The sequence below is a fragment of the Salmo salar genome, chromosome ssa17 (assembly GCF_905237065.1).
Source record: "Salmo salar chromosome ssa17, Ssal_v3.1, whole genome shotgun sequence".
Taxonomy (NCBI): domain Eukaryota; kingdom Metazoa; phylum Chordata; class Actinopteri; order Salmoniformes; family Salmonidae; genus Salmo; species Salmo salar.
Window position 1 is genome coordinate 61,726,463 of NC_059458.1, and position 24,281 is coordinate 61,750,743.

Genomic DNA, 24,281 nt, shown 5'->3' on the forward strand with positions numbered 1-24,281 from the left:
GGGGCTTTACCTTCTCTGAGCTCATGCAGCGTGGAGTGCCTTTACACCTGATCGATAAGTACATGAGCGAGACCAAGGTCGTGGAGCAGCCAGAGAAGTAGTCAGACTGAGCAACTGCTGCCCGGAAACCTGTCGTCACACCACTAGTGATCTGCCTCTCACCAGCAGTCGAGGGAGGGGCTGGAGGGGGAGGGAGGGATGTACTGGACTTTGGCATGGCATGCTGTGTGCGGGTATAGAGCTAGTTACCATAGAAGAAGCCAATTCATCACCAGCTTTGAGTCATCTCCTAGTATTCAAAAGGCTCTGTTTAAGCTCAGTTGCATTTTGGCAGTGTTTTGGCTGTAGCTTTTTATTTTAGATGAGTAGTGCGGGAAATGTACAGTAGGACGAACTGTAATTTCCACCTATGTGGACATGTTTTGTCTCTGTTGGGATTGGGAACTGTGTTTGGGGGAGGAAGCTAATGTTGAAATGTATAAACAATATGGCTTGATGTCTGTAATGCAATGTCTTGTGATTAAAGATTGAACTTCAAAAGATACAAATATTAAAACATTTCTGATCAGGTGATTTGCATGAGAATTGACAGTATTTCATCGGTCCCTTTAACATGCTTCACATTAGGATTTTCTGATTTCATTTTCTGTTCTTGGAGTATGAAAAGTATAGTTGTCAGACGACATTGATGATGGCGCCGACAGAGATGGTCGCCTCGCTTCGCGTTCTTACAAGCATTTCGCTACACTCGCTTTAACATCTGCTAACCACGTGAATATGCCCAATAAAATGTGATTTGATTTGGGCTTTCAACCAGACAGTTATCCATCCTTTTATTTAAGCCTTACACTGCATGACACTGTGCTTTCTGTGCCCATACTGTACTTAAGGCTTGAGTATATTCTTAGCTTTCAGGCCATCTACGCATGCTTTCATCTTCAATTTTTGGTTTATGACTCCTGGAATAAAAGAAAAACATGTAACATATCATTCTGTATGTGTAAATAATTTCAGGAAAATGTTTTCCAATACATAATAGGAACAAATTACAGTATTAAGATGCTTAAAGAACACGCCACATTAACTTCAGAGTGCACTCGGAACTTAGAAATGTTGGACTCTTACCATCTTCTGTTAAAGATTAATAGTCTTCGCTCTCTCTTTCACTTTCTATACCTCCGAACAACAAATTGAGTGTCTCTCCTTTCTCCCCCGGGGGCTTTACCTTCTCTGAGCTCATGCAGCGTGAAATTACAGTATTAAGATGCTTAAAGAACGCCCTATTAACTTCAGAGTGCCCTCAGAAATGTTGCAACTACAGAATACAATTTTACAATGTTACTTACGTTCAATGGAGCTATGAAGCTGCAGAAACCTACTGCAGTTGTAGTTCACAGCTCCTAGCGGTCAAATGACTACATTTCATTTGAAATTCCCGGCCTCATTCCCTTCCGGAGACTTGCTTCCTGCTGAAACGCAATTCTCAATCACAAACGGAAAAAATATCGACGTTCCTGGTTCCGCTCTGGAAAAATGACTATTCACACGTAACTGCCAAATGAGCAAGTATTTTCTGGGCGATCGCGAGAAGATATCAGTGCCTGAAACCCACAGGAACGTCAAGACTATCGCTGGGTGATTGGCTACTTTTCGTAGCGCCGAAGCTGAAAACAATGCCACATTTCTTGTGGCCGGAGCCGCTGTCAGCCGCACAACTCAAGCGGCTAGAGGAGCATAAATATAGCGCTTCGGGTCGATCCCTTTTCGAACCTCCTTGTCAGATATATTGGAATTGGCTGGTCCAACAAATTCCAACTTGGGTAGCGCCTAATACTCTGACTATAATTGGACTGGTAATAAATATAGTCACAACTGTAGTGTTGGTGTTTTACTGCCCAACGGCAACAGAGGAGGTAAGTGCTTTGCGACCTTGGGGGGAGAAACTTTTGAGTAGCCATGTAGCAACACCCCATGACAGCATTGTAACTCTCTGAGATCATGTGTAACATTGTTGCAACTCGAATCCATTTACAGCACTATTGTTACTTTACAACTGCTCAAAGCATCAGAATAGTTGGTGGACAATGTGCACAGTCCACTATCTAATATTTTGTTCCTCGAAAGTTTGTCTAATAATTTGCTTGATTAAAATGCCAAATAATAGTTAGTGACCAAGTTGCCACCATGTTTGCTCATCCACTTACAAATCGAGCAAATAGCTATTTTAAGGTAACTGGGAGTAAGTCTGGCTGAATGTTTGTTCAAGGAAAACTAAAGTAATATTAACTTTACCTATTGCAAGTTTGAACTTTGATTAGATCATGTAAAATAAGCAAATCGATAACAATAGGTATACAACTTCAACCATAGTCAGCAAACCAGTAACAGGGCGAATACGTAGGTTTTAACCATGCCACGTGTTCATACTATGACCTGTCATCCACTTAGATCGATTCTCTGAAGAGAGAGAGAGAGAGAGAACCTACCCTTTGCCTGTCCTCTTTTCTGTCCTTTGTATAGTGTGCATTCAGGCGCGTGCCTGTCAGGTATTCAGAGATGTGTTACAGTATGTTTATTAGTTCTATACCTTTGTCCACCCATCCCACAGTACAGATTGGAATCTCACCACTGACACAAAGTCCAGATTCCATCAAGCTCCAGGCAGGTTTGTGCAGCAGACAATTCAACAAGGGCATTTTATATGCAGCACAAGTTGTTGTGTCAATGCAGCCATGGACCCACATATAACCTGTCTCCATCTAGATTCTGTATATACAGTACAGCATTGAATAACTAGATGAAAGGGCTACCTGGCCTGGACATAAGCTGCAGCATACACCACTGTCACTGGCCAACTAAAAATATGTCAAGAGTGATCCTGTATGCCTATACTCAATACTGAACTTGCCTGAGAGCCATGTAACTAAGATGACTACCTGTATACAGAAAGGGCTTTTTTGGGGCAGGGGTTACTGATTTGTTGTTGTTGTTGGCAGAGGAAGGGACTGGAGAACAGCAGGATATCTAGAAAGAGAAAAAAAACTACTGTCAAAATAGTTGTGGTGGACAAACCAATGGGACAAACACACAGGCCAATAGAGTAGTGTTGTGTTGAGAGAACACAGGCAAGTACAGTGCAGAAAGAAGAGTTAGACCAGTACAGTACATTGTAACCGCGTGGGCCCGGGCCCACCTACTGGAAAGCCAGGCCCATCGAATCAGATTGGGCAACAAAAAAAGCACATTTCTCTTTGCCCCATGGTAACATTTTGTAGAATTTCAGAAAGTTAACTGTTTTCCTAAATACAATTTTCTTTAATTTTTTTTATTTAAAGAAAAAAATTGTCCCTCCCAAATGTCTTGAGGCCCACCCACCAACACATTTCTGGCTACACGACTCGTACATTGTGGTATAGAGAGATGATAAACACTGTTGGCTCACCCCTAATGTCCAGATGGCTGGGAATACTTCAAGTCTCAGTGGTAGGAACTCACCCAGTCAGGTCATCTACTTTCCTTTACCATATTTTCACTTTTTTTTTTCTTACACACTCACACGTGTGTGTGGTGGGGGTTGGAAGAGTTATTCAAATGAATAAGTTATTGAAATATTTCTTTATTGAGGTATCAGGGAAAGCTGTGTGCAATGAGAGCATCGCTGTCTTGAAAGACTACAACTTGTCCCGACACTTCCAGACGAAGCATGCAGAGAAATATAGGAATATGTCTTCTGAGCAGAGGGCAAGTGCATCGAAAGAGTTGCTTTCTCAGTTGCAAGAGAAGCAAGGACTTTTCACAAAACTGCATTCAGCAAACAACGTAATTGCGAGAGCTAGCTATGTACTGTCCCACAAAATTTATGTACTATGTCCCGCTTTTTGATGTATTTCAGAACTGCAGTTTCCTCTGCTTGGAGCAACAGTGAAGTGGGCAGGGCAGTATGGATTTCTTCTCTTACATCTGCAAGTAGAGTCTGAACATCAGACAGGATGGCATTGTCTCCCTCAATCCGTGCAATGGCTACTGCTATAGGTTTCAGGAGTTTCAGGCTGCTTACCACTCTCTCCCAAAATACATCATCCAGGAGGATCCTCTTGATGGGGCTGTCCATATCTGCAGACTGTGATATGGCCATTTCTTGGAGAGACTCCTTCCCCTCCAGGAGACTGTCAAACATGATGACAACACCACCCCAACCGGTGTTGCTGGGCAGCTTCAATGTGGTGCTCTTATTCTTCTCACTTTGCTTGGTGAGGTAGATTGCTGCTATATCTTGATGACCCTTCACATACCTAACCATTTCCTTGGCTCTCTTGTAGAGTGTATCTATTGTTTTTAGTGCCATGATGTCCTTGAGGAGCAGATTCAATACATGAGCAGCACAGCCAATGGGTGTAATGTGAGGATAGGACTCCTCCAATTTAGACCAACCAGCCTTCATGTTCGCAGCATTGTCTGTCACCAGTGCAAATACCTTCTGTGGTCCAAGGTCATTGATGACTGCCTTCAGCTCATCTGCAATGTAGAGACCAGTGTGTCTGTCCCTTGTCTGTGCTCTTCTAGAATACTGGTTGAGGGGTGGAGATGATATAGTTAATTATTCCTTGCCCACAAACATTCGACCACCCATCAGAGATGACTGCAATACAGTCTGATTTCTCTATGATTTGCTTGACCTTCACTGGAACTCTGTTGAACTCTGCATCCAGCAAATGAGTAGATAAAGCATGTCTGGTTGGAGGGGTGTATGCTGGGTGAAGAACATTCCGAAATCTCTTCCAATACACATTGCCTGTGAGCATCAGGTGAACCAGTTGCATACACAGCTCGAGCAAGACATTCATCAGCATTTCTCTGACTACGTTCCTCCATTGAGGCAAAAAAACTTCTAATTCCAGGAGGACCATTAGCTGTTGCTATCGATAAGGTGTCTGATTCATCATCTTCACCTCGAATAGAAGTAGAGGGAGTTTTGTCAGAGGTTGCTTGTGAGCGCTGAGGAAACTTTATGCACTTAGCCAGATGCTTCTGCATCTTTGTTGCATTCTTCACGTATGATTTGGCACAGTATTTGCAAATGTACATAGCTTTTCCTTCTATATTAGCTGCAGTGAAAGATAGTGCCCGTGGCATTTTCCTGTAAATATTAGAAAAAGAGTTTAAAAAAAATCCAATTCCATGTACAGATAAATAGTTAAGCAGTTAGATTAAACAACTCCTTTGTAAGATAAATGTTTTAAAATGAAACATGTATGGAAACAGGTGAATTAACACTACTCAGTTAGCAGGCTCAAGCAAGCTAAAACCCACATGGTAGCAAAAACTTACTAGCAGAAATTGTTAATGATTTAAACACACTTTGATGTAGGCTACTATTTACTAGTTAACAAAAAATCATGTATGTCATATAAAATATATTCACCCCACCCAGTATTGTAATCAAAACTTACCAGAAAGTATGTAGTCCTTGGCTCAGACAGTGTAGTTGTGTGGGCTCAATAGCATCTCATTAGTGTGCAAGATCTTGAGAATCAGCTGTACATGTGACGGAAGAGTGCACTGTGCATGTAGAGGGTTGCAATTCCATTGAATTGGGGATAGTTTAACCAAAATATGCCACAAGACCTAGAATTGCCTTGTGTATCCCACAAAAAAGGTTATAAGCTAACTTTTTTTTAATGAATTTAAGCAAAATACTCGATTCAAACCCTTTCAAACCCTAGACATAGTGTGTTGAGGACATCGCAGAGAATATGGAACAACAGTTGAAAGACAAGGTAAAGGATTTCACCTATTTCTCCTTGGCCCTGGATAAGAGCAGTGATGAACACGACACGGCACAGTTGTTGGTATTCTTACTAGGCATAACCCCAGACTTTGAAATTACAGAGGAGCTTTCTTCAGCGCAGTCAATGAAGAGCACAACCAAAGGGAAATATTTATTGGAGGAGGTTAATAAGTGTGTGGCAAAGCTGGGACTGAGTTTTGAAAAGTTATCGAGTGTGACCACTGATGGGTGCCCAAACTTGACAGGAAATAACATTGGCCTTTTGGAAAGGATACAAGATCAAGTAGCTGAGCTGAACCCAGATCAGAAAGTTATTTTCCTGCATTGCATCGTTGATCAGGAGGTGCTCTGTAAATGTGTTCTGAAAATGAGCCATGTTGTGGATACAGTCACTAAAGTGGTAAACTTCATAAGAGCAAAGTCTTTAAACCACATGCAGTTTGTCTCCCTATTGGAAGAGACAGAGTCGGGTCATGCAGATCTCCACTACCACACAAACGTGAGATGGCTGAGTTTGGGGAAGGTGCTTTAAAGGGTGTGGGACCTGAAGTTGGAGATTGCTGAGTTTTTGCAAATGAAAGGAAAATATGTGGATTTCCCTCAACTGCAAGATAAAGAATGGTTGGCTGATTTTTGCCTTCACCGTGGACATCATGGCCTTCCATGAATGAACTGAATTTTTGCCTTTTTGAAAATCAGATGTACAGCCTTGTCAAAGCCTTCAAGGGAAAATTACTCCTACTGACCCTCCAAGTAGAAGCCAAAAATCTCACTCACCTTCTGACACTACTAGTCTGTTCCCTGTCAGATGACCAGCGGGAGAAGTATACATGGCTGCTGCGTGCTTTGAACGGTGAGTTTTCTCCTCGTTTTGAGGATTTCAAAGTGTTGGAAAATGACGTGCTGTTGGTTTCCTCTCCTTTCACCTTCAATGTGGATAACTCTCCCACTGACCTGCAACTTGACCTCATCGATCTTCAGTCTGATGCAGTGATTGGAGAACTATTCAAAACAATGTCACTGACGAGGTTCTATGCATCTTTCGATGAACAACACTTTCCAAAGGTTAGGAGTCATGCTGAGAATATGTTTGTACTGTTTGGGTCAACCTATGTATGTGAACAGACATTTTCAGTGATGAAATATAACAAGTCAAGACACAGATCATCTCTTACTGACTCTCACCTCTCAGCAATCCTGCGCATAGCGACGTCAGAAACTATTCCTGACTTCACTGCTCTAGTCAATGCCTTGTGTTTTTGTGCGTACCCGTTAACAAGAGTTCTGTCCGTGGTGCTGAATGCACAGTACTTCTCCCTCCGTGTAGTTCATTGCATGTTTAATCATGAAAATACCTACCAACATGAGAACTTGGATGTGGTTTATTTCTGTGCATGTTAAAAAAAAGTAAAATAAGTGGCATATCTGGATGTGATTTACAGTAGATATATCTGTCAAAATAATTGCCCAGGCCTGCATTATGCTGTTTTGCCTTTCAAATCATTTCCTAGAAAACAGCTGTAGTAAGCATAAGTTTTAGAAAATGTTCGAACATGTCTGTTAGAGAAAGCACACCCGTGTTGAAGGAAACTTGTCAAACACAAGCAACTCTCTGTTTTGCAAGAAGTGACTCAAAATAAGATAAACAACTTTCCCCAATGTGTCATGGCTTACTTCAATCTTCACTGATTTGATTTGGAAATACACCCTGCATCTCATGTAAACAAGTCTGTTTGTCTTCTGACTGGGAGTAAACAAAGACCGAGACCTTTCTCTTCAACGGGGGATGGTGGAGGAAAAGTTTGTCCTAGTTGAAATAGAAACCAGGTCAATCCATCCCCTTGTTTAATCAAATTTCTCTCCCTCCCTTTCTCGCTCTCCTCCCTTCCCCCCCCTCTCGCTCTCCCTCCTTCCCTCCCTCTGTCTCCCTTCCTCTTTCCAGGCTCCAGCATGGGCCTTCATCCTGAGTGCGTTGGGCCTGTTCATCTATCAGTCGCTGGATGCCATCGATGGGAAGCAGGCCCGGAGGACAAACAGCAGCTCTGCGCTGGGGGAGCTCTTTGACCACGGCTGTGATGCTGTCTCCACAGGTGCGGGCCAAATAATTTTTGTTGTTGCCTGTTTTAATTTGTGGTGCTTTACAGTACCTGACCAAGTGTATTTCAAGCAGTGGGGCTCCCCTGTACTTTTGTCTAGAGTCTGGACTAGACTGAATTTAGTGTTTTAGCGTCATAGCAACCAGTGTATCTTATTGAATGACAACATACATTGTTCTATGCCTCAGAAGTACAGTGCCTTGCAAAAGTATTCATCCCCTTGGTGTTTTTCCTATTTTGTTGCATTACAACCTGTAATTTAAATGTATATTTATTTGTATTTCATGTAATGGACATAAACAAAATATTACAAATTGGTGAAGTGAAAAGAAAAAAATTACTTGTTTAAAAAAATTCAAAAAAAATGTAGCTGAAGTGTCACATGATCTCAGTATATACAGTTGAAGTCGGAAGTTTACATATGCTTAGGTTGGAGTCCTTAACTCGTTTTTCAACCACTCCACAAATTTCTTGTTAACAAACTATAGTTTTGTCAAGTCAGTTAGGACATCTACTTTGTGCATGACACAAGTAATTTGTCCAACAATTGTTTACAGACAGATTATTTCACTTATAATTCACTATCACAATTCCAGTGGGTCAGATCTTTACATGCACTAAGTTGACTGTGCCTTTAAACAGCTTGGAAAATTCCAGAAAATGTCATGGCTTTAGAAGACTCTGATAGGCTAATTGACATCATTTGAGTTGTACCTGTGGATGCATTTCAAGGCGTACCTTCAAACGCAGTGCCTCTTTGCTTGACATGGGAAAATCAAAAGAAATCAGTCAAGACCTCAGAAAAAAAATTGTAGACCTCCACAAGTCTGGTTCATCCTTGGGAGCAATTTCCAAATTCCTGAAGGTACCACCTTCATCTGTACAAACAATAGAACGCAAGGATAAACATCATGGGACCATGCAGCCGGCATTCCGCTCAGGAAGGAGACGTGTTCTGTCTCCTAGAGATGAACGTACTTTGGTGCAATGTTTCGAAGTGAGAATGGCAGAATTGTGAACTTACTAAATGACTAGAGTTTACTGTGTGATATTAGGTTGCTTCTTGTGTATATATTTATGTCTGGATTTTAATGATTTGTATGGAGGGCAACAAAGAGACCAAAGATAACCCTGAAGGAGCTGCAAATGAATCCCAGAACAACAGCAAAGGACCTTGTGAAGATACTGGAGGAAACCGGTACAAAAGTATCTATATCCACAGTAGAACAAGTCCTATATCGACATAACCTGAAAGACTGCTCCAAAACCGCCATAAAAAAAGCCAGACTATGGTTTGCAACTGCACATGTCCTCTGAAACAAAAATATAACTATTTGGCCATAATGACCATTGTTATGTTTGGAGGAAAAAGGGGGAGGCTTGCAAGCCCGAAGAACACCATCTCAACCCTGAAGCACGGGGATGGCAGCATCATGTTGTGGGGGTGCTTTGCTGCAGGAGGGACTGGTGCACTTCACAAAATAGATGGCATCATGAGGCAGGAGAATTATGTGGCTATATTGAATCAACATCAAGACATCAGTCAGGAATAACCTCTTACATCTAGGCGTTCCGCTAGCGGAACCCCTAGCCAACAGCCAATGGGATTGCATGGCACGAAATACAAAAACCTCAAAAATCCAATAATTTCAATTTTTCAAATATACGACTATTTTACACCATTTGAAAGAGAAACCTCTCCTGGATCCAACCACATTGTCCGATTTCAAAAAGGCTTTACAGCGAAAGCAAAACATTAGATTATGTTAGGAGAGTACATAGACCAAAATAACCACACAGCCATTTTCCAAGCAAGCATATATGTCAATAAAACCCAAAACACAGCTAAATGAAGCACTAACCTTTGATCTTCATCAGATGACACTCCTAGGACATTATGTTATACAATACATGTATGTTTTGTTCAATCAAGTTCATATTTATATCCAAAAACTGCTTTTTACTTTGGCGCGTGATGTTCAGAAAATGTATTCCCACCAAAAACTTCCGGTGAATTTACAAAAAATACTCATCATAAACGTTGACAAAATACATAACAATAATTTTAAGAATTATAGATACAGAACTCCTTTATGCAATAGCTGTGTCAGATTTTTAAAATAGCTTTTCGGCGAAAGCACATTTTTCAATATTCTGAGTACATAGCTCGCCATCACGCCGAGCTATTCAGACACCCGCCAAGTTCGGGGCAACCTAAACTCAGAATTAGTATTAGAAATATTGTATTACCTTTGCTGATCTTCGTCAGAATGCACTCCCAGGACTGCTACTTCCACAAGAAATGTTGTATTTGTTTGAAATAATCCATAGTTATGTCCAAATACCTCCGTTTTGTTCATGCGTTCAGGTCACTATCCAAAGGGTAGCGGGCGAGCGCAATTCGAGACGCAAAAAGTCAATGTTCCATTACCGTACTTAGAAGCATGTCAAACGCTGTTTAAAATAAATTTGTATGGTATTTTTAACGTAAAATTGCGATTTAATATTCCAACCGGACAATGGTGTATTCATTCAAGGAGGAAAAGAAAAAACAGCGTGCTCGTGGGAACGCGCATATCCAATCTCTTTGTCCTCAGGCAGACCACTCAGTGACTGAGCTCTGCCCAGAGACAGGAAGGCTCAATCCACTTTCTGAAGGCTTTAGACAGCAAATGGAAGCCTTAGAAAGTGCAACGTAACAGCACAGATACTGTAGTTTCGAAAGGGATGAGAAAGAACTACATTTCTCAGATCCTACACTTCCTGGTTGAATATTTCTCAGGTTTTTGCCTGCCATATGAGTTCTGTTATACTCACAGACACCATTCAAACAGTTTTAGAAACTTCTGGGCAAGAGTAGTAACCAGTTTAAATCGGGTATGTTTTTTCATCCGGCCGTGAAATTACTGCCCCCTATCCATATGAGGTTAAAGCTTGGTCGCAAATGGGTCTTCCAATGGATAATGACCCCAAGCATACTTCCAAAGTTGTGGCAAAATGGCTTAAGGACAACAAAGTCAAGGTATTGGAGTGGCCATCACAAAGCCCTGACCTCAATCCCATAGAAAATTGGTGGGCAGAACTGAAAAAGCATGTGTGAGCAAGGAGGCCTACAAACCTGACTCAGTTACACCAGCTCTGTCAGGAGGAATGGGCCAAAATTCACCCAACTTATTGTGGGAGGCTTGTGGAAGGCTACTCGCAACGTTTGACCCAAGTTAAACAATTTAAAGGCAATGCTACCAAATACTAATTGAGTGTATGTAAACTTCTGGCCCACTGGGAATGTGATGAAAGAAATAAAAGCTGAAATAAATCATTCTCTCTACTATTATTCTGACATTTCACATTCTTAAAATAAAGTGGTGATCCTAACTGACCAAAGACGGGGAATTTTTACTAGGAATTGTGAAAAACTGAGTTTAAATGTATTTGGCTAAGGTGTATGTAAACTTTCGACTTCAACTGTATACACCTGTTCTGAAAGGCCCCAGAGTCTGCAGCACCACTAAGCAAGGGGCACCACCAAGCAAGCGGCACCATGGAGACCAAGGAGCTCTCCAAACAGGCCAGGGACAAAGTTGTGGAGAAGTACAGATCAGGGTTAAGTTATACAAAAAATATCTTTGAACATCCCACGGAGCACCATTAAATCCATTATTTATTTATTTTTAAATGGAAAGAATATGGCACCACAACAAACCTGCCAATAGAGGGCCGCCCACCAAAACTCACAGACCAGGCAAGGAGGGCATTAATCAGAGAGGCAACAAAGAGACCAAAGATAACCCTAAAGGAGCTGCAAAGCTCCACAGCGGAGATTGGCGTGTCTGTCCATAGGACCACTTTAAGTCATACACTCCAGAGCTAGACTTTACAGAAGAGTGTCCAGAAAAAAGCCATTGCTTAAAGAAAAAAATAAGCAAACATGTTTGGTGTTCACCAAAAGGCATGTGGGAGAGTCCTCAAACGTATGGAAGAAGGTACTCTGGTCAGAAATTGAGCTTTTTGGCCATCAACAAAAATGCTATGTTTGGCACAAGCCCAACATCTCTCATCACCCCGGGAACACCATCCCCACTGTGAAGCATGGTGGAGGCAGCATCATGCTGTGGGGATGTTTTTCATCGGCAGGGACTGGGAAACTGGTCAGAATTTAAGGAATGATGGATGGTGCTAAATACAGGGAAATTCTTGAGGGAAAACTGTTTCACTGTTCCAGAGATTTGAGACTGGGACAGAGGTTCACCTTCCAGCAGGTCAATGACCCTAAGCATACTGCTAAAGCAACATTCGAGTGGTTTAAGGGGAAACATTTAAATGTCTTGGAATGGCCTAGTCAAAGCCCAGACCTTCAAAGTGGTAGGCATGTTGTGTCAATCAAATGATACAACCCCCCCCCCCCAAAAAAAAAAATCTGTTTTATATCCAGGTTCTAAGGCAACAAAATAGGAAAAATGCCAAGGGGGGTGAATACATTCACAAGCCACTGTATGACACATTGTTGCTCATTTAGTTCAACTTTCTCCCTCTCTGCAGTTTTTGTTTCTGTGGGAACATGTATATCCTGTGGGATAGGAAGCTACCCTGATTGGATGTTCTTCTGTGGCTTTGTGGGGATGTTCATGTTCTTCTGTGCACACTGGCAAACCTATGTTTCCGGAACGCTGCGCTTTGGCCTGTAAGTAGAAATGATGCCTAATTATATTATTTGTTTAGCTGTTGCTGGGCAGATAACGGCTTTTTTGTTTTTGACATAGTACTTAAGTCTAGTCCATCGTGCTTCATAAAATATACAGTCTTGTTCTGATCTATGAGTTCTATAAATTCTCTCCACCCAGGGTTGATGTGACAGAGGTCCAGATTGCCATCGTTGTCATGTATGTGATGTCAGCTTTTGGTGGAGTGGCCCTTTGGGACTACAGGGTATGGCTTCAATACATTTATCCATCCATGCACACAAACCTAACACACACTCCCCTACCCACTCATACACTCTCGCTCTCTCTCTCTTTCCTTTTCTGTCAACTAAGCCGTAGGATTTGGAGACTTGGACATTTTACACCAACATTTGGCACTATAAGGCAACATAACCAATCCTTAACATGTACTGTATAACCACTCAACCAACCAACCCCCACAACAATCTGACTACTAGTTATTAAATAGTCCTTTTTGTTTCACTTTCACTCTGTGCAGCCTGTGGAGGCTTAACGACTAAACGTCACAATCAGAAGTAAGAAGGTAATTATGGGTAGCTAATCCACCGTGGCGTAGACATGATCACATGATCTGGCTAGCAAACAGCTGATGTCACCACGCAATATTATTGGCTTCTCCTCCCATCTTGGCCTCAGCAGCATGCCCCGCCCACCCACAGCTTACTGGTGTAAACAACGCTAGCTGCTGTGACAGAAGTTGATAAGTTCTGTTAACTGAAACTCTTGGTTGTTTTACCCTCTTGTAGTTGCCTGTCCTTGGGGTGAAGCTGTACGCCTTCCCCATCTTGGGCATCATTGGGGGAGCCGTGTTCTCCTGCTATAACTACTTCCATGTCATCCTCAACGGGGGCGTCGGCAAGAACGGCTCCACTGTGGCTGTAAGTATTATTATGTAATGACGTGTTTAGCTAAATATTTGGGTTGATTAGTGTTTATTACGGTTAAGCCTAAACAGCCGACGTGGTAGTAAAATGTTGCATATACAGTGCCTTCAGAAAGTATTCATACCCCTTGACTTATTCCACATTTTGTGTTACAATGAATTTAAAACAAAGTTTTCAATTTTTTTTGCTAATGTATTGAAAATGAAATGCAGAAATATCTCATTTGCATAAGTATTCACGCCCCTGAGTCAATACTTTGTTGAAGCACCATTGGCAGCAATTACAGCTGTGACTCTCTTAAGAGCTTTCCTCACCTGGATTGTGCAACATTTGCCCTTTTTTTTAAAAAATTTATTATTTTCTAAATTCTTCAAGCTCTACCAAATTGGTTGTTTTTCATTGCTAGACAACCATTTTCAGGTGTTGCTATAGATTTTCATGTAGATAAGTCAAAACTGTAACTCGGCCACTCAGGAACATTCACGGTGTTCTTGGTAAGCACCTCCAGTGTATTCTGTTCTTCTGAAATAGACTACATTTTCTTCATATCATGTTTCTTTAGACCTGTCTAAAATAAATAAATAATGGATTTATTGTGAAGGTGTAGGCTATATTACATGGATTTATTAGAATATTTAAAATGTAGATGTGGCTTGTTTGGAAGCCAGGAGATGCTAAATGCGTTTGTTAATTAACAGTCAATTACCGTGAGACCTGCAGTTATTTGCTTGACAATCACCGGCTGATGAAATTTCGTAGCGACTAAATGTGGAAAAATTCAAGCGGTGTCAATATTTTCTGAGTGCTTTTAAGTTATGTACCCAGTTGGTCCCTCAGGTCCTCTGGCACTGGCCTTTTAACTATCCTAAAGCCTAGGACCAAGAGGCATGGAGAGGCAGCCTTTAGGTATTATGCCCCCAGCCTCTGGAATAGCCTGCCAGAGAACCTGAGGGGGCTGAAACTGTGGACATATTTAAAAGGTCTTAAAACATATTTTTAGCTTTGCTTTTCCTTATGGTGCTTTTTAGTTGTTCAGTTTGTTTGTTATGTAGTAAATATTTCATATTTTTATTTTCATAGTTTTTTTCTGTAAAACACATTGCATTCCATGTCTGAAATGTGCTGTATAAATAAAGCTGGATTTCATGTGAAGGCACTGTACATTTTAGGACAATCAACAATTTTGGGGGGGCTTCTATTCTAGGTTAACAATTCAGAGTTATTCACTATTTTGCTGTGTTCCTTAGGACACCAGTGTGCTGGCACCAGGTATGCACATCGGCCTCATCCTCACACTGGCCTTCATCATCTTCAAGAAGTCATCCAACAAGCTTTTTGAGCTGCACCCCTGCCTCTACATCCTGACTTTCGGCATGGTCGTCGCCAAGATCGCCAACAAGCTAGTTGTGAGCGCTCCATTTAATATAATAGTCTTCTTTCTTACTTTGCTGTAATCTCTCAATCTATTAATATCTCTAGTCTACTGCCTGAAGGGAAATTCATTCAAAAATATATTTTTCTGTCTGTCTGGAGTGTCTTATCAAGCAAGCAATGAATACTTTTCCTCATAAATGGGACCTCCATGTATAACAGTGAAAGCCATACCAGTATTTACCTTAGCTCATTCATTAGCTTTGCTCCTCCTCCAATATCTGTATGTTCCTTATGTGTTCCTCTGTCCTTGTGTCAGGTGGCCCACATGACCAAGAGTGAGCTTTATCTCCCAGACACGGCTTTCATCGGGCCTGGCCTCCTCTTCCTCAACCAGTACTTCAACAGCTTCATCGACGAGCACATAGTCCTCTGGATCGCAATGGTGAGTTCTCACGTCTTCACTATTCCGTAGTTCTGTCATCAAACTGTTTTAGTACAGGTCTGGTGTCATTTTCAACCCACTTCAGTTGATGTCTTCCACATAGATAGGACCAGAAGTTTCACCTAACCACAAACTGCCCATCAAGTACATTTCTCATGCCGGTCCTTGTATTTCCTCCCCAGGTCCTGTCGTTGATTGACTTGACGCGCTACTGCACAGGCGTGTGCATCCAGATCGCCTCTCACCTGCGCATTCACGTGTTCAGCATCACGGCGCAAGCTGCCCTCAAACGCAACTGACGTTTTGCCCGGCGGAAGAAGGCGGGGGAGGTGGAGGACGCCGCCCCGCTCTTGAAAGCAGACGATGAGGTCCCCTCCACCCCAAACCTCAGCAGCCTTGACACAGTGACCACCTCTGACTAAAGGTTGCCTGTAATAACACTAGAGTAATGACAGGAAATGACATAACCACCCCTGATTAGAAACATCATCAAGGGTAAGACACTGGTCTGTAGCTCACTGGATGAGTGCAGAGTAGCTGGCATGGAAATAAATTGGTTGGTTTTCCTTTGTCTCCGTATAGGAAGTAATCATTACCTGAGATAATCTGAGACTCAGATTTGATAAATATCATCAGACAGGTTTTAACATCCAAAGAGCAACATTTTCCATTAGTTTCAGCTCATTTAATTTAGACTAAATCATACACTATGGGTAAAAGCTACAATACAGTTTTTGGCAAAGATCGAATGTTTCTGTGATCAGATAAAGGAGTTGCTTTGTGTTTTTCCCCCTTGAATTTGGTTTCTCTCAATTATTGTTTTAACTTACAATTGATACATATTCCTACCTAATTGACCTATATTCAATGCTGTGAAGTTAGAGGCTACAGTACTAGACATGTCTTAACAGCCTCTCGTTAAACAATGTGATATCATTGTTCAAATTGATATTGTAGCTCTTAATCATTCATTAGTCATTTTTTTTCAATGAATGAGACCCAATCTGACATGAAATGAACTTGATCAGGGCTAGGAAATGCAAAATAAATCAACCGTTCAACCTCCGATAACTTCCAAAATGAAGTTTGTAAAGTAGAATGAGACATTCCTAATGAGGTATGGTACGCTAATTGTCAAGGACTGCAGGTGAAGGGGCAAGGGTCTGGGTTAAGTGACATTTCTTCAAGGGCTTCCATCTGACTATGAATCCCCCTCCAGTGTATCCAGCACCACTTACCCTCTAACCTCAACTCTACTCCAGTTGAAGTCCTTGTAGTCATGTTGTGTTAACACCAGAGTCCCATCTGCTTTCAACGTTCTTCTCCGTAAAGGGCTAATTCTTTGATTGTACAGAATTCTGTTTGGCGCCTTAAATGTTTTTGAATCCTTTGTTTTAATTTTAAAAATTTCAAGCAGTTTAGGAACAAGTACTAAAATGTTTTGTCTTTTCTGCATCACTATGAAACCAGTTTATGGTTGAAGTATCAGACAATATACGTAACACTGAGAACGTTGTACTGGAACTTATTTTACTATTTATTATAATTCTGTACTGGAAGCCATCTTTTTTTCCCATCACATTTAGAATATTGTGATTTATTGTTGAAGGGTATGATTCTGAACTGTTTCAGGTAATGGCTGAATGCATTGTTTGGTCATTGCTCGACAACTTTAGGATAGACAGACAAAGGGATGCAACGGTGCTGGAAGAGATGTGGATGTATTATTTCGGGGATGTTTTGCCTCTGTGGTCATGTTAATGTAACTATTGGAACAAAGATAAGTAAATCAAGAACCCCTACTCTAGGAATATGCCCACCATACCATAGAGAAAATGCCCATAAAAAGGACATTTTGACTTGCAGATTATCTGGGTAGAATTCCAATGAGAGCCTTCAGATTACGTGACATTTCAATAACTTTGTCTGGAAATAACAGCCAACCTTAAGTTAGCCACCTGTTTTTGTTCAATCAGGGTTTGAACTCCAGGTGAACTTAAACTATGCATTGAAAAGGCCACATGCTCAATTTTAACATGCTATTGCACTATTCAATACAAGTAAAACATCTTTATACTAAAGTTCAAAATGATTGTAATAAAGAAATATTTTCCATTCAAGAAATTCAGTTTCATGATTTAAAGCATAACCAAGCGATTCAGGTTTATTTGATTTGGGATGCGCCAAAGTGATGACTAAACAAAAATGGTGAATTTGACACTCCCAAGAGACTCATTTCAAATATACATTAACTCAATGTCCATGCATACCACCCATTGTTGTAATTCAACCTGGTCTCAGAGCATTGTGTTATTCTGTACATAAATCCGTGTGTTACAAATTCCAATTTGTTGTGTGGCTAACACAAACATTTGCAAATTATCTAAAAATGAACCACCCTCCTATTGTTTTATATCCTAATTTGAGTGTCTCACATTTACTATGTTACGTCTAGTCTGAGACCAGGCTGTGTAATCTGCCACACTGCATACCACAGTACACCAATACTACACATTCAGCAATAGTAAGGCAGCAAAACATCATGGTTCTACTGCTGCTGGCAATCATTCACATTTTATCATAACATCAATGCACTGCTTGTAAGCGGAGAGGAGAGCTACCAAATTCGGGCAACGAAGGCTCAACAGAGAGACCATAGAATTGAGGGTCAGTAGTAGAACACTTGTGGAGCTAAATTAACATTCCGTGACATTCATTAGGAACGCATTCACTGAACAATACAATCAGATGTTACAGAGCATGCTGCAGAGATCTGAATTTCAGACACTAGCAGAGCTAAACGTACAGTATCCCACAGGGACACATTCTGTATGGATGGCTGATCGCTGTGTGAAACATTCATTATTTTAAAAAAACAACCAGTGTGGCATTTTTCCCCCACAACCCCATGCCTTTGAAAGAAATCACTTCTGACATGTAAATACCAAATCCAACCAAGACATTTAAAAGGCAAGCAGGGACAATGGGTAAACAAGGTCATACAGTCTGATACTTCAGGAAACACTCTTTAAAATAAGGCACTTGTGTTGTAGACAGTGACATGGTGAAACAGGTCAAATGGCATAATTCCTGTTATTCTGATCTTCCCAATCCCTTTTATCTTCTGTGGAATATAGGTTAAATTAAAAAATTAAAAATAGTGTCCAACCTAACCTTGAACGCGTCGGACGGTTACAGCTCTCATGGTTAAGGTGCCGTAAACCCACACCACAGAGATGGTGTCTCCCGTCAATTGCCTCCAGATCATGCTTTTAACAGTACATCAATCACACTGCCCACACTGACTGGACTGGAGCAGTTTAGTACATATTTGGCTCAGTCAGTGTCCTTCTCCACAGCCTGGTGTGTGGGCAATAAGTCCCTCTGGTGGAAGGGAAGAGAAGTTTCTGGCTTTACAGGCTTTGTCCGCTGGCACAGCATCACATGACATCACTCCAGTATCTCCCAGCCAGGTGATGCCTGTCAATCATCTTACCCACCACACATGATTGACGTTGTTTTCAAGAGTCCCCCTCTCCTTGAGCCATGCTGACGCAATCCCAGGTGAGGACGTTTCGAGATTTAGGGATAGCCCTCCTCGCTCTCCACCTACCTCTGCATGGCCCTCACTTTGAACTCAAGGAGAGAGGTTGAGGGTGGAGGGAGAAAACAGGTAGGAGGGTGGAGAGAGGGAGGATAAGGACGTTTTTCTCTCGTTCTTCACACGCGCTCTGGGTTGACATCGTTGCTGACCCTGCGTCTGGGAAACAGCTTGCGCTTCAGTAGAATCAGCTGAGAGAAGAAGAAAATACCACAAAAGAACTGTGTCACAAAAACACAAACACAGGCAAGAGTGAAAAAGGAGGAAGCGACATTACTCTGCATGTGGCTAGCTCTGAGCGGAAGCTTTTTGCTGTATTTTTGTTGACTTTGAACAGATCAGGGCAACAGCATTTCGGGAGAGTCAACTTAAGTCCTGTAAAGTCACCAAAAGGTGGTTTATTGGTCCAAGTCTGAGCCATTAAACCAGAGATGTAAACAGCTCTCCAACTTCAAGAGGCAATTTACAAACAAAGCACCTGATGCCTATGAAAAGAAAGGAGGAGCGTAGCCTTAGGCCTGAGGAGAGGGATGATTCTTAGGACAAAGACGGCGCCATCAGATTCCTCTATTTCCCAATGGCCCAGTGCACAGTGTGGATTACCCATTCCTCCACGGTCGCTCTGGCGATTAACCTTTAGTAGGACCACTGAAGGAGAAACTTTACCCCAACCCCCTCAGATCTGACGGGTGCCATGATCAACAAAGAAACCATGCAACCACCATCCACTGCTCACGGTCCAAGAGGGACAGGTTTCAGTCATTCCAAAGCTCAACCGACAGTGAGGGATACGTGCCCATGTAGAGCTCCCTCTATGGAGCCCTGGGGATAACTAAGTGCTAAATAGCACATCATCAAGCTACAAGTGTGCCGTTTATATTAGCGAGGCGGAAATATACATGACAGTGTAAAGTTCTACTGACCTGCTCGGCAAAGAAGGAGATGACAGTAAAGATCACCAGAGTCACCAATACACAGTGGGTCCAGAACTTCAGCTTGTCCCGATATACTCGCCTGTAAGACAGAGACAGTAAGACAGCAAAAATAAATGAACTATTTTTGGGCCATCAATGAACGCATGACTAAGCAGATAACTCTCTGAAAGTCATCACTCTCATATTCTGATCCCGGTCTCCAATATGACATTTGATTGGGTGATGGACAGGGTGAACTGTTTTGGGGGGAGTATCAATGAATACAAAACAGAAACTCGACAAAAGTCACTACTATCATATTCAGAGTCCAGTCTCAATTATGAAATATTTTAGGCTTGGATGACAGGGTTAAAGGTCATGATGAAATGCCTGTGGTTCTAGGGGAGAGGACGACAGGGTAAAGGGGTGACAATGTAACATCACCAGACACCAGGGGACCTCTGCTCCCACCCACCTGTCACTTCACTAACGCCCTTCTGACTCATGGAGTGTCATGTGTGTGGATCAGACGAGTTTAATTTTAAAGTCTCGGTATCTGGATAGATTCCTCCAGCTCAGGCCTGCCGCTAGAAGAGCAGGATCCCACTCTAACCCCCTGGGATTCCCAGCGATCATTCATGGCAGTGCTGAGCACTCGGAGGTGCTGACAGATAGGATCCTTCATTCTTCTCTTGGAGAAATGGGGAGAGACCTCTGTCTCGCATGGCCCTGATACATTATCTTACTGTATCTGTCCATCTATCATTTAGGACAGATATTACAATTGACAAAGTATCTGTACAGGCATCTTGTATTGTTTGCACATTGTGCTTCTGCACTGCCACCAATTAATGGTATAATGAAAAAAATGATGTACTAAATGCAAATCACATATTCAACTGATACACTCCAATATATCATACCATTCCCCTCTAGTATAAACCACCCCAGTCCTACCATTCCTCTCTCTAGTATAAACCACCCCAGTCCTACCATTCCCCTCTCTAGTATAAACCACCCCAGTCCTACCATTCCCCTCTCTAGTATAAACCACCCCAGTCCTACCATTCCTCTCTCTAGTATAAACCACCCCAGTCCTACCATTCCTCTCTCTAGTATAAACCACCCCAGTCCTACCATTCCTCTCTCTAGTATAAACCACCCCAGTCCTACCATTCCTCTCTCTAGTATAAACCACCCCAGTCCTACCATTCCCCTCTCTAGTATAAACCACCCCAGTCCTACCATTCCCCTCTCTAGTATAAACCACCCCAGTCCTACCATTCCCCTCTCTAGTATAAACCACCCCAGTCCTACCATTCCCCTCTCTAGTATAAACCACCCCAGTCCTACCATTCCCCTCTCTAGTATAAACCACCCCAGTCCTACCATTCCCCTCTCTAGTATAAACCACCCCAGTCCTACCATTCCCCTCTCTAGTATAAACCACCCCAGTCCTACCATTCCTCTCTCTAGTATAAACCACCCCAGTCCTACCATTCCCCTCTCTAGTATAAACCACCCCAGTCCTACCATTCCCCTCTCTAGTATAAACCACCCCAGTCCTACCATTCCCCTCTCTAGTATAAACCACCCCAGTCCTACCATTCCCCTCTAGTATAAACCACCCCAGTCCTACCATTCCCCTCTCTAGTATAAACCACCCCAGTCCTACCATTCCTCTCTCTAGTATAAACCACCCCAGTTCTACCATTCCCCTCTCTAGTATAAACCACCCCAGTCCTACCATTCCTCTCTCTAGTATAAACCACCCCAGTCCTACCATTCCCCTCTCTAGTATAAACCACCCCAGTCCTACCATTCCCCTCTCTAGTATAAACCACCCCAGTCCTACCATTCCTCTCTCTAGTATAAACCACCCCAGTTCTACCATTCCTCTCTCTAGTATAAACCACCCCAGTCCTACCATTCCCCTCTCTAGTATAAACCACCCCAGTCCTACCATTCCCCTCTCTAGTATAAACCACCCCAGTTCTACCATTCCTCTCTCTAGTATAAACCACCCCAGTCCTACCATTCCTCTCTCTAGTATAAACCACCCCAGTCCTACCATTCCTCTCTCTAGTATAAACTACCCCAGTCCTACCATTCCCCTCTCTAGTATAAACCACCCCAGTTCTACCATTCCCCTCTCTAGTATAAACCACCCCAGTCCTACCATTCCCCTCTAGTATAAACCACCCCAGTCCTACCATTCCCCTCTAGTATAAACCACCCCAGTCCTACCATTCCTGGAGCTCTCCCATGTGGAGAAAGCGGTTGCGGTATTCTCTGGGCAGCTCGAACTGGGAGGTCAGAGGGAACATGGACTCATAGAAGTCCCTCAGCACCGCCTTGACAGTCCCTGCGTCCTTATGGCTGTGGTCAATGTTGTCGTTTAGACATATGAACTTCCTGTGAGGAAACACAGTGATGTGGTCAAATCATAAATCAACATCATTGTCAAATAAAAAGGAAGTATAACAACAAAACAGGAAGAAGTAGTACATATTAATTAGGCAGGCACTAGGCTAGACACCCACAGAAAGCACAGAGATAATGATAATAATTTGGGGGGGTGCTTTTCTTTGTCCTGTTACACACAAGTGTGTAATGGAAATGTGTGTCTTTCATATCCCAACTCCGAGACACCGGCAGGGAGTGGGGTCACTAAGTACCTTGCTCAAGGTCACAACGACAGATCTTTTTCACCTTGTCCGCTCCAGTATTCGAACCAGTGACCTTTCGGTTACTGGCCCAACGCTCTAACCTCACCTGGGGTTCTTCCTGATGTCATCCAGCTGGCCCACCACATGGGACACGTTGGTCCGCACCATCTTGAAGGCTATCTCCTCCTCGCCCATTATCTCAAACCTGTCAAAGGAGAGGTTTCCATGTTTACTATGATCTTAAAATAGGATCAGGATATCCGGAGAAAATGTAGGATGGGTGACATATATAGATTAAGGAATGTGGATGATGGTAGAGAACAGGACTTTATTTATTTATTGTATTTTTATAGACCCAACCACCCCCTCTTCAGGGGACAAAAATAAAAAAATGTACAGCATTTTCTTTTGTTGTTACACACATTTGACATAGATGGATTTCTTTTTTTTTTGAGAACAGGACTTACTTGTACTTGTTCTGGTCTTTGAAGGCCTTGTGGATGCGCTCTGTGACGGCTTTACAGTGGACCACCAGACCTTTAGTGACGGGAGGCTGTGGATTCAAATACACAAATCAGTCTCTGCACCTCAAGTCTACTACAGCTTAGAAATGTTGTTGGGCCACAGCACAGAGGCCGTGTAGAGTAGTCACCATGCTGGCTTCGTAGTATGCCTCCTGTGTAGGGCTAACGATATGTAGCTGGGTCAGGTTGGTGGGCAGCGTCTTAGAACAGTTGATCAGCAGCTGCTCCAGACCTGTCAGATCCTGCAACACGCCACACGCTAACACATTAACCTCACTGTACCACTGGTTTGAGATCAGCTTTTAAAAACAGGAGTAAAACCAGGGTCGGTATTCATAAAGTGTCTCAGAGTAGACGCGCCGATCTATGATCACTTTGGCCTAAGATGATAGATAACATGGACACGACGGGGACCTGATCTTCTACACCCAGACTTCTCTACTGACCTGCAGGTTGAGGGGGAGCTCATGGATGCGAGTGGCCAGCGTTCGGATCTCACGGTCAGACAGAATGCCGGAGTGGTCCGTGTCGATCTCGTCGAACACTTGCGAGACGTTGAGCGGCTGCAGGGCCGACATCAGGAAGTAGAAGTAGGAGAATGAAAACTGCATGTCCTCCGGGTGACGCACGCGGTGGGACGACGTCAGGTCGAACGCCTGTGGGAATCTGAAAGATGGAGACATTCGCATATCAGTTTGTTCAGCAACTAATTCACTTTAACGAGGTAAACAAATGAGTGCTCCTGTTAGACAAGCACTCACAACAGCTACTTCGGTCTTCTATATTACTAACCCAGTATTTCCCATATGACGACATTTCCTGCTACTCACATGTCTTGGAGCTCCTGCATAATGAGCCTGTCGATCATGTGGGGCATGTGGGCGGGGACCTTGCGGGAGGTGAAGCCAAACTGGCCGTTGAGCAGCTTGTTGACGTAGCGGAGGGAGTCGGCGAAGGTGTCCTGCAGCCTCCGGCCAGCGGCGGCGCTGTCTGCCTGGTACGCCAGCTCTCCCTCCAGACGCTCCTCCTCCTATAGGAGCCATAGAAAGAGCCAGAAAGCAATAAGAGAATACACAATTAACATTCTTATCAAATTCAGATAACATTCAGATTCCCATTTACATTTGGAACACTAAAAGTTTAACAAACAGTTTCTGAGTAAAGTGTTTGCAATTCAATCCAATGCATGGTTGTTCTCGATTCTATGTTCTTCATCTCAAGAGCCAGGATTCTTCCTGACTGACCTTGTGACATTATTACAACAACCC

The 24,281-nt window shown here is 42.6% G+C and overlaps 3 protein-coding genes and 1 long non-coding RNA gene across 22 annotated transcripts in view; 2 read left to right on the forward strand and 2 right to left on the reverse strand.

The window, feature by feature from the left end:
- The window catches only part of LOC106576332 (myosin-binding protein C, slow-type), a 33,774-nt gene extending 32,787 nt beyond the window's left edge, over positions 1-987 (forward strand). For all 18 annotated transcript variants that reach the window (XM_045699894.1, XM_045699888.1, XM_045699889.1 and 15 more), the window contains one exon: positions 1-987. Coding sequence is in view for 17 of the 18 variants with exons in the window: in XM_045699888.1 (XP_045555844.1) it covers positions 1-101 (101 nt within the window). In the remaining variant the exon portion in view is untranslated.
- LOC123728235 (uncharacterized) lies at positions 808-1,608 on the reverse strand. The gene is made up of 2 exons (XR_006760142.1): positions 1,347-1,608; positions 808-959 (listed from the first exon to the last, which is right to left on the reverse strand). It is a non-coding gene; the product is annotated as an uncharacterized lncRNA (long non-coding RNA).
- Positions 1,441-17,429, forward strand: chpt1 (choline phosphotransferase 1). Its single transcript, XM_014153357.2, has 8 exons — positions 1,441-1,913; positions 7,731-7,878; positions 12,424-12,565; positions 12,726-12,810; positions 13,352-13,483; positions 14,737-14,895; positions 15,180-15,305; positions 15,488-17,429. The coding sequence occupies exons 1-8, from the start codon at positions 1,674-1,676 to the stop codon at positions 15,602-15,604; spliced, it is 1,149 nt and encodes a 382-aa protein (XP_014008832.1). The 5' UTR covers positions 1,441-1,673; the 3' UTR covers positions 15,605-17,429.
- Positions 17,430-24,281, reverse strand: part of LOC106576272 (N-acetylglucosamine-1-phosphate transferase subunits alpha and beta) — a 22,052-nt gene continuing 15,200 nt past the window's right edge. The window contains exons 14-22 of one of the 2 annotated variants that reach the window (XR_006760141.1): positions 23,844-24,043; positions 23,460-23,679; positions 23,142-23,255; positions 22,957-23,042; positions 22,596-22,694; positions 22,068-22,235; positions 19,830-19,920; positions 18,956-19,097; positions 17,430-18,906 (exon numbers count right to left, since the gene is read on the reverse strand). Coding sequence is in view for 1 of the 2 variants with exons in the window: in XM_014153356.2 (XP_014008831.1) it covers positions 19,026-19,097; positions 19,830-19,920; positions 22,068-22,235; positions 22,596-22,694; positions 22,957-23,042; positions 23,142-23,255; positions 23,460-23,679; positions 23,844-24,043 (1,050 nt within the window). In the remaining variant the exon portion in view is untranslated. Of the gene's footprint in view, positions 19,098-19,829; positions 19,921-22,067; positions 22,236-22,595; positions 22,695-22,956; positions 23,043-23,141; positions 23,256-23,459; positions 23,680-23,843; positions 24,044-24,281 lie in introns of both variants that reach the window. The other variant, XM_014153356.2, reaches the window with a different exon arrangement.

Bases quoted from the DNA above. Each gene is read 5' to 3' on its own strand.
- chpt1 (XM_014153357.2), top strand. From the start codon at position 1,674: ATGCCACATTTCTTGTGGCCGGAGCCGCTGTCAGCCGCACAACTCAAG. The intron at 7,879-12,423 runs GTGCGGGCCAAA...CCCTCTCTGCAG, and splicing joins CTGTGATGCTGTCTCCACAG to TTTTTGTTTCTGTGGGAACA. The intron at 15,306-15,487 runs GTGAGTTCTCAC...TTTCCTCCCCAG, and splicing joins TAGTCCTCTGGATCGCAATG to GTCCTGTCGTTGATTGACTT.